Consider the following 9,443-nt stretch of genomic DNA (forward strand, 5'->3'; position numbering starts at 1 on the left):
TTGGCTTGAATCTGTCACGTTCTAGGGTCATGTCGTCTCCAAAGAAGGAATAAAGGTTGATCCTTAGAAGATTGCAGCTGTGAAGAATTGGCCTAGACCTACTACCCCTACAGAGATTCGTAATTTCTTAGGCCTAGCAGGGTATTACAGGAAGTTTGTGGAGGGGTTCTCCACTCTTGCCTCTCTGTTGACTAAATTGACGTAGAAGGCAGCTAAGTTGCAATAGTCAGATGCTTGTGAAAGAAGCTTTCAGAAGTTGAAATTAAGATTGACTACGGCACTGGTGTTGACCCTACCAGAGGGTTTGGATGGTTTTGTGGTATATTGTGATGCTTCAAGGATCGGACTTGGGTGTGTATTATTACAACATGGCAAGGTGATAGCGTATGCTTCTAGGCAAGTCAAGAATCATGAAAAGAACTATCCAAATTGTTAGGCTGCATGGCACTCCAATTTCCATCATTTCTGATCGGGGGGCACAGTTCACAGCTAACCTTTGGAAGACATTTCAGTAAGGGTTGGGTACTCAGGTAAAACTTAGTATAACTTTCCATCCACAGACCAACGGGCAAGCAGAGTGGACTATTCAGACGCTTGATGATATGTTACACGCTTGTGTTCCCGACTTCAAGGGTAGCTGAGATGATCATTTGTCGATCATAGAGTTTGCCCACAACAAAAGTTATCATGATAGCATTCAGATGGCACTGTTCGAGGCTTTATATGGTAGGAGTTGTAGATCTCCCATTGGGTGGTTCGAGATTGGGGAAGCGGAGTTGATAGGACTAGACATCATGCATCAGGCTATAGAGAAGGTTGAGATTATTACAGAACGGTTGAGAACTTCCCAGAGTCGTCAGAAGTCTTATTTTTGAAGTTTATGAAGGGGGTAATGCGGTTTGGTAAGAAGGGGAAATTGAGTCCAAGGTATGTCGGGCCGTACAAAAGTATTAAGAGGATCGGTCAGGTGTCTTATAGGCTAGAACTACCTCTAAAGATGTCTTTACTGCACCCGGTGTTCCACGTATCCATGTTAAAGAAGGTGGTTGGGGATCCGTCGCTTATTATTCCGATTGAGACTATCGAGGTTAATGAAGAATTGACTTATGAAGAAATTCCAATTGCCATTCTCGATAGGCAAGTTCAAAAGTTGAGGAATAAAGAGATTGCTCCGTGAAAGTGTTATGGAGAAACCAACAAGTCGAAGAGGCCACTTGGGAGGCTGAGGAAGAAATGAAGAAGAAATACCCTCATTTGTTTGAATAGTCATGTATTTACAAAGTTGTGCTCTATGAAAATGTTAAGAGTTTACCTTCTATGAATTATGTATCATTTGTATAGTTGATGTTAAGGGTGTTCCCTTTTGGTGAGATACTGCTCGTAAGGCCATGGTTGCCATTATTTTTATGATATATTACGTCGTTGGTTCATGTATATGTTGTTAGGGTTGGTTTCTGATATTCTCTGACAGGTGGATAGGCCCAGTTACCGGGAAAACTCTGGCAAAAACTTTGGAAATTTGGGGAGTTAGTCAAAAGTTGGAACTGTTGGTGTATTATAGCAACTAAGTTACATTGGTTTCTAATGGCTGATTTTGGCCCTCATTCGAGGCATGCAAAGCATTTTTTGCGGTCTATTTTGCGGTCGCAGAACTGATATGCAAACCACATATCTGCTGCAGACCGACACAGAAATTTGGGCAAAATGTTTGGACCATTATGCGGTCCATTATGTGGCCGCATAACCCCTCGCAGATCCAACACAAAACATTTCGGAGGAACATTCTATGGCGCATTATGCGACCGCAGAATAGGTCTTCGGACTGCAGACTGATCGCAGAGTGAGGAAGGGGAGCCCATTTCCGGAGGGCCATTATGTGGTCTATTTTGCGGACCGCAGAAGCGTTATGCGATTGCATATGTGACAACGAACCTGAATCGGGGCTTCGTATTTTCTAATTTTTGAACCCGGCCCCATTCTTATTAAACAACTTTGGGGATCATTTTAAAAGGGAAAAACATATATTTCTAGAGAGAGGGGGTGCCATAGAGTGAGAGGGGAAGTTCCTAAGCTCATCATTCATCAATTCTTGCTCAAAGTTGAACAATTTGCAAGAAGAATTCAGTAGGTTTTCATCCTAGAGGTATGGTTCTACTCCATAGCCCTCAATTTCGTGATTTTAATTGAAAATAGGTAATAAGTCAAGCAATTAATGGGCGTGGGAGTTGTTTATTTTACATATATGTACAATAAAGGGTAGTGGGAAGATTGTTGAGCTCTTTTGGGTAAACTTTGGGTAGTGGGGTAAAAGAATCCACCATAGGAGGACCTTGAAACATTAATGCTCACCTAGTGTTTGATAAAATGCTTAAGTGAGCTGGAACTATGAACTCCTTCCTGATTTGTGTTCAATTTTTCTATATCTCTAAATAGATCGAAGTGGCTAAGATTTTCGGAACATTATAGTAACTTAAGACCCTAAATTGCTCAAATGTGTGCTTAAAGTCTTGAATAGAAATGTTTGTTGTTGACAATCTGTGAAGATGTATGAAAGTGAAATAGTGAGCATGAACTATGAAGTACGACCAACGTGCCAAAAATGATATTGCGTTATGGCCAATGATGCCAATAAAATGAATGACATGTAAAAGAATATAAAATGAGTGGTAAATCCTTTTAATAATAAATGCCTTGGGAGTATCGTTTAGCCATCAAGAAAGGGTAGGTCGGAACAACCTAACCCCGAAACTACACGTACCAGTGGAGGAGTGATTGAGGGGTAAACCCCCGTGTTAACGTGATGAGACTATTTCCCCTTAAATAGGATGAGATTGGTGTGTTGAACTGTTTCCTCTTAAATGGGATGAGATTATTGCAAGCAAGATGTGATATGATGTCGACCCACACGACATTGTGGTTAGACGGCCTAGCCGGTCGGGTTGAGATCGGACGCCATACCGCGCACATGGTGGTATTGTGAGTGTATGTCTTGGGGTAAGACGGGTTAGCCGGTCGGGCTGAGATCGGACTCCGTGCTAAAACACGGTAGTGTATTGGTGCTAAAGATCTCCCAACTTATATTACTGAAACCTACTTGAAATTTAACTTTTCCCTAACTTAACACCTTGATACTGTTTGAGTCCCTTATTGATTTCATGTTTTATTCTCCGTTTACTATTACTCGTTCTATTGAGAGGGTGTTTAGTTTTACATACTAGTACTATTCCATAAGTACTAACGTCCCTTTTGTCGGGGGCGCTGCATCTTTAATGGATGCAGGTGGTTCAATAGCAGGTAGCATTGATCAGTAATAGCAGCATACCCTCTCCTCATTGGTAAGCCCCACTTCATTTCGGAGTCCCGTATCTCTTATCCTTTGCACATTGTGTTTTCAGGTATAGCCGGGGCCTTGTTGCCGGCACTGTCTTAGCACTTTTTTGTTTCTGATAGAGGCTCCATAGACATAGTGTGGGTTGTATCTATTTTTGGGAAGGTTAAACTAAAAATGTTGCAAGCATATCATCTGTTCCACTTTAACTATGATTGTACAGTGTACTGTTTTGGAGACTTGCTAACAACTTATCTAATGAAAATGAACCGGTATTATTCACATGACCTCTTACTGTCTAATTACTGAAATGTATTCTTCTCTTTATTCGTGGGTGAGTTGGGTAGACGACACTGTGCAAGCTCTCTCGACTGGGGTAACTCTGTTGAGTGCCGTTCGCGCTCCCCGAGGTCGGGCGTGACAGTGGCATCCTCATCTATCTCCCCATTTAGCTGGATAACTGACCCAAAGTACTTTAAACTTCCTCTCTTAGGGATGACTTGTGAGTCAAGCCTCACATCCACGTCTGCTTCCCACGTCACGTTGCTGAACTTGCTCTCCAAATATTTTATTTTGGTCCTACTCAACTTGAATCCTTTAGACTCAAGGGCCACTCTCCAAACCTCCAGCCTCTCGTTAACGCCGCCTCGCATCTCATTAATCAGAACTATATCATTAACGAACAACATACACCATGTCACCTCCCCTTGTATATGGATTGTAAGTGTATCCATCGCCAGAAGAAATAAGAACGGGCTGAGCGTATATCCTTGGTGCGACCCTATAACAACCAAAAAATGCTATGAGTCACCTCCCACAGTCCTAACCCGAGTATTAACCCCATCATGCATGTCCTTTATCACATTAGTGTAAGCTACTAACACATGTGCAAATCTCCAAAGAACCTCCCTACGAACCTTGTCATACGCTTTCTCAAGGTCAATAAATACCATGTGCAAATCCTTCTTCCTATCCTTGTACTATTTTACCAACCTCCTCACAAGGTGGATAGCTTCCGTAGTCGAATGACGAGCTATAAACACACACTTAAAATTATGCTCTCTAATCAAATATAACATAGTAAAATATCGTATCAACAGGGATTTGATTTAAAGAGTATTCTCGTAGTTTCTACCTTGATTGCTATTCAAGAGAATCAACAGTTCAGATTTATATGCTTAATACTAAAATTAACTAAGAATCTAAAGTTATTGACTAGTGACAATTGAAACAAGGAACAAGCAAAGAAGGTTATCAGTGGGAGGAAATATGGTTTTGATAGGATATGTGCAAGATAATTGTTTGGGATTTAACTCTAGATGATTCACTTCTAATATTCAAGTGAGTCTCTCGAATTCACTCGATTATTAGTTCAAACATTTAGTAGAATCTCCTGTCTCGATTAAGTCTCAACCTTGCGAGATGAACCAATTTAAGCTCTGTGAAGATATGCAAGAATGCGTAGTGGATTGGTCTTTAGGAGAACCTCTCTCCATTATCCTCCTAACTAGGTTTAATCAATGATTCAACTAGCCTCTTTCGGTTACTCAGACAAATTAATGAACTCAACCAATAATATAATGCAAAGATATCACAAGTTATGCCTCTCTCGATTACATGAACAAGTGAATATATATGCAACAATTAAATAATCCAAAAACGATTCAATACATAAAACTAGAATTATAATCCACAAAATCTAACAAACCCTAAAGGGAACTACTCCATAAAAATGGATTAATTCATCACAAATATAATAAAAGTATAGGAAAACATAAATTCAATCCAAACTCAGTTCTTGAGTGAGGAAGGAATGATGAAATCCTTGTGTTCGTGTTCTTCCAAATCATCCTTAGCCTCCTTAGGTCTAAAGTATGTCAAAAGTCCAGAAAATAATATTTTTCCATGTGCTTATACCAAGTAGGGTCGGAGCTGGACAAAATCACCCTTTCCTAGCCGAAGTGGGAAAACCTGCAAAATTATTACTTTTCACCCGATCAGTTAGGCTGCCTTCCCATATATGCCGTGTGGGTTGACTTTTTCAATCCATAATTGTTACCAGTTTCATCCCAATTAAGGGGAATAATATCACAATTTCTCCAATATTTCAATTTCATCCCAAATAAGGGGAATAATCACAATCCACCCCTACACTGGCATGTGTAATTTCAGGTGTGGGCCTTATGACCCACCCTTCCTCGGTTTTGCTAATGATGCTCCCAAAAATATTTTTTTTATTTGATTTACAGACAAGGTAACATAAATACAATTGTACTCACCTCAACATTTTTCACATTGTATAAATTCTTATTAGTATTTCCAGACACTCACAACAACAATATTTTCTTGGCTCATTTGGCCATTCACAAGATTCTTTATTCCTGGCACGGTGGCTGTATTTTATATTCCACACTTTCACCTCTTTCAATTTGAAAGATCACCATCAAATATCAACATATAGAATATTTCAGCAATCATATAACTCAAATTTATTAGTAATGGGAACTTTAAACCCAAAAGGTTTCTTCCCAAATAATGGGGCATACCAACCATCAATGCAAGCACACATCAAATCATAAGCAATCAATACACTATTTATTCTTGCAATACTCTTTCCCAGAAATGATGATATACAATTTCAACACCTGAGTATGTAAGAACTCGAATCACAATGGATATATTTGTAAAGCAAAGCATTAGTTAAAGCAACCACTTATGGGCATGAATTGAGTACAAAAGCTTTTAGGCAATTCTATTTTCAAAATCATTCTTAAAAAATTGAGTCGAGGCTCATTTCATATTAGTTATCGCATCCTCTCAAATCATTTGCACTACTATCAAGAATCATAACTTAAATTCTTAGCACGTTGGCCACTCACTATACCCCCAATTCAATTATTTCATTTCCAACCATCTTCATAGATTATCAACAATAAGACATTTCCAATCAAGACTTTAGGTACACATACGAACAATTAAGAGTCTTAAGAATATTGAGATTTTCTCACACAATTTGGCATACTAGCTTTCATTTGAAATACGATTCAAAGCCATAACATTTTAATACGCAACCCATACTTTGAAACTCACGAGGACATTATTGAATTCAATTCTAAGAGAGAAAGTTTAGCCAACATACCTCACTTGAGCTTCCTTACACTCTAAAATATTTTGGAAATCTTAGCAACTTCAATCCATTTTGAAAATGTAACAAATTGAATCAAAATTAGGTGGATGATAATGGTTCTAGCTCATTTGAGCATTTTATCAAACACTAGGTATGCATCAATGTTTTAAGGTCCTTTAATGGAGGATTCCATCATCCCACAATCCATTCTTTACCATTTTTAGCTCCACAATCTTCCCACACCCTTTGATAACACATGCATGTAAGATGGACAACTCCCATGCCCAAATATTATCTTACTAATTACCCATTTCTAGACAAAATTTGAAATTGAGGGTTAGGGTGTAGAATCTTACCTTTAGGATGAAGACCTAGTGAGTTTTCCTTGATAATCTTCCAAGAATCGAGCAAGAATTGAAGAACAAGTTGTTGAAGAACACATTCTCACACTAGGGCACTCTCTCACTCTAAAAGTCTCAGATTTAGCTCAAAAATGGCCCAAAGCGTGTATTTAATGAAGTAGGGTCGGGTTTTAAAAACCCAAAAATAGAGCTCCGGAACAAGGTATGTGATCGCATATGCGATCGCATAATTGATATGCGGTCCGCATAATTTGGCCTCCAAAACTGGGCGTGACTGACCCAGTCTGCGATCACAATGCAGCCCGCAGACCTGTTCTGTGGTCTCATAATACACCGCAGAATCGTTCTGCGGTCGTATAGTGCACCGCAGAACCTCCCTCCGAAGAATCCCAAAGCGGGATATGCAACAAGAGTGCGGCCTGCGAAGTGGTTATGCGGTCGCATAATGGCCGGGAAATTTGACATCAAAATGACCCAGAAAACTGACCCACTCTGTGACCATCCTGCGGTCCGCAGAGTGGTTTTGCGGCCCAGAAATGCCTACTTCTGTCCAACATTTTCTTCAACTCCCCAGCGCACTGTTCAATCCAAAAAGCCCGAAGAATTTCTACTATTATTAACCTCTACGCCTGCCCCGGCATCATAGAACCCCGATTTTTAAGAAAATATTTTACGGGGTCTTACAGTTTGGTCTGCCAGCTGCAAAGATATTGGTGCCAACTTTATCTCCCCAATCTCCTTCTCCAGTTTCTTGTAAATATATAGAGGCATTAAATTAATTGATGCACCAGAATCACATAAAGATTTATCAAAATTAATAGTTCCTAAAGTGAAAGGTATAGTAAAACACCCTGGATCTTCACACTTTTGTGGGAGTGTATTTTGCAATATAGCACTGCAATGCTCTGTGAGCTCGACCACTGAAGTCTCCTCTATTTTCTTCTTCTTTGTAAGGATCTCCTTCAAGAATTTAGCATAAGAAGGCATTCATGAAAGCAATTTCTATGAATGGTTAGTTTACATGAACCTGTTTAAGCACATCTAGAAATCTCTCAAATTGCTTGTCCAGCTTTTCTCTACATAACGTTTGAGGTAAAGGTAGCACAGGCATATGCTCGCTCCCCTCAGGTTCCTCCCTTCTCAAATTTTATCCCTTCTTCTTTTTCTCAGCTTTCTTCTGGCCTTTCTTCTTCTTATCATCATCACTTTTCAGCCGCTCCCCACTTTGTTTTTTCAAGTTTCACATCTTTCTGGATCGGGGTGGGATCATTCAACACTTGCCCACTTCTCAATGTTACAGCATTCACTGTTTCTTTGGGATTTCTTTCAGTATCAGCAGAGAGAGTGCCTAGAACCCTCTCAGATAATATTGTTGCAATATGTCCCACTTGCGTCTCTAAATTTTGAATTTCTGCCCCTTGTATTTCAAATCTTTCAGAAGTTTTCACAATGAAGGCCTTCATGAAATTTTCTAGACCAGGCTGATTGGGCTATTGAGGCTGAAGCTACTACCTCGGCTGATTCATAAAACCAAGATCTCTTTGTCCCTGAAATCTGGGGTTGTTTTGTTGTCATGCATTAGCGGTACCCCTATTTGAACTCCATGAAAAACAGGGATGCTTCTGAGCCATTGCATTAAAATTATAATTTCTCACATCATTCACTTCCTCAGTTGAGGCTTGACACTCATGAGTAGGATGTCCTCTTCCATATATATCACAGGCTACGTGAGGCTCATTTTGCATCGAGGCTAAGGTTAGCTTTCATATTTCTTCAGCCATAGCATCAAACTGTACATATACAGATGTGTTAGCATCAACTTGGTGAATACCTGTTGATCTTCTTCTTCCAGCACTCCCCGAGGGCCACTGATTAGCATCTTCTGATAACTCATCAAGAATTGTAACTATCTCATCTGGAGTCTTCTTCATCAAGGGGCCTCCAACTACATTGCTCAATGTTCTATGCGAGGCCGGTGTCAATCCATCCCAAAAGTCCTGGAGTTGCATCCAGAGTTCAATTCCACTATGTTGACACTTCCTAACAATCTCCTTAAACCTCTCCCATGCTTCAAAAAAGGTTTCAGTCTCTTTCTGGCAAACGTTATGGATTTATCTTCTAAACTTGCCCGTCTTAGCTTAGGAGAAATATTTATCAAGGAATTTTCTGGTCATCTCCTCAAATGTTCTAATCGATCCCGTGGGCAAGCTTCGAAGCCATTGCTTTGCATCATCTTTAAGTGGAAAGGGGAATGCCCTTAATTACACTGCATCTTGTGACACCCCATTGTATTGAAAAGTGTACATAATCTCCTTGAAGTCCATTAAATGTGTGTTTGGATCTTTGTTTATCTTTCCTATGAAGACACATCAGTTTTGAATGGTTTGAAGCAACCCTTTCTTTAACTCGAAATTGTTAGCCGCAATTGGAGGTGGTCTAACACTTGATAAGCCTTGATTGTAGACCGGTCTAGCATAATTGCCCAGTGGTCTCCTAGGCATGGGAGCTATATTCCCGAACTGGTCTGCAACCAAGGGTTGATTTTGAGAAATTCTCTGACCCCTCTCTTCTTCGTAGATAATCTGTGCATCTGTAATAGCTGCTTCCTCAGCATCCCGCGCAGAAT

General features: G+C 39.9%; 1 protein-coding gene and 1 non-coding gene across 2 annotated transcripts; one reads left to right on the plus strand and one right to left on the minus strand.

Moving 5' to 3' along the window:
- Positions 1–7,474: 7,474 nt before the first annotated feature.
- On the minus strand, positions 7,475–8,280 carry LOC138907727 (uncharacterized). The gene is made up of 3 exons (XM_070198332.1): positions 8,024–8,280; positions 7,839–7,893; positions 7,475–7,777 (listed from the first exon to the last, which is right to left on the minus strand). Exons 1-3 carry the CDS (start codon positions 8,278–8,280, stop codon positions 7,475–7,477), a joined length of 615 nt encoding a protein of 204 aa, XP_070054433.1.
- Positions 8,281–8,836: 556 nt separating this feature from the next.
- On the plus strand, positions 8,837–8,943 carry LOC117276744 (small nucleolar RNA R71). The gene has a single exon (XR_004507008.1). It is a non-coding gene; the product is annotated as a small nucleolar RNA R71 (small nucleolar RNA).
- The last annotated feature ends 500 nt before the right edge of the window (positions 8,944–9,443 follow it).

This window comes from Nicotiana tomentosiformis, chromosome 3 (assembly GCF_000390325.3).
Source record: "Nicotiana tomentosiformis chromosome 3, ASM39032v3, whole genome shotgun sequence".
Classification (NCBI taxonomy): domain Eukaryota; kingdom Viridiplantae; phylum Streptophyta; class Magnoliopsida; order Solanales; family Solanaceae; genus Nicotiana; species Nicotiana tomentosiformis.

Bases quoted from the DNA above. Each gene is read 5' to 3' on its own strand.
- LOC138907727 (XM_070198332.1), bottom strand. From the start codon at position 8,280: ATGAAGGCCTTCATTGTGAAAACTTCTGAAAGATTTGAAATACAAGGG. The intron at 7,894-8,023 runs GTGATGATGATA...AACGTTATGTAG, and splicing joins AAGTGGGGAGCGGCTGAAAA to AGAAAAGCTGGACAAGCAAT. The intron at 7,778-7,838 runs GTAAACTAACCA...AAATTCTTGAAG, and splicing joins ATGTGCTTAAACAGGTTCAT to GAGATCCTTACAAAGAAGAA.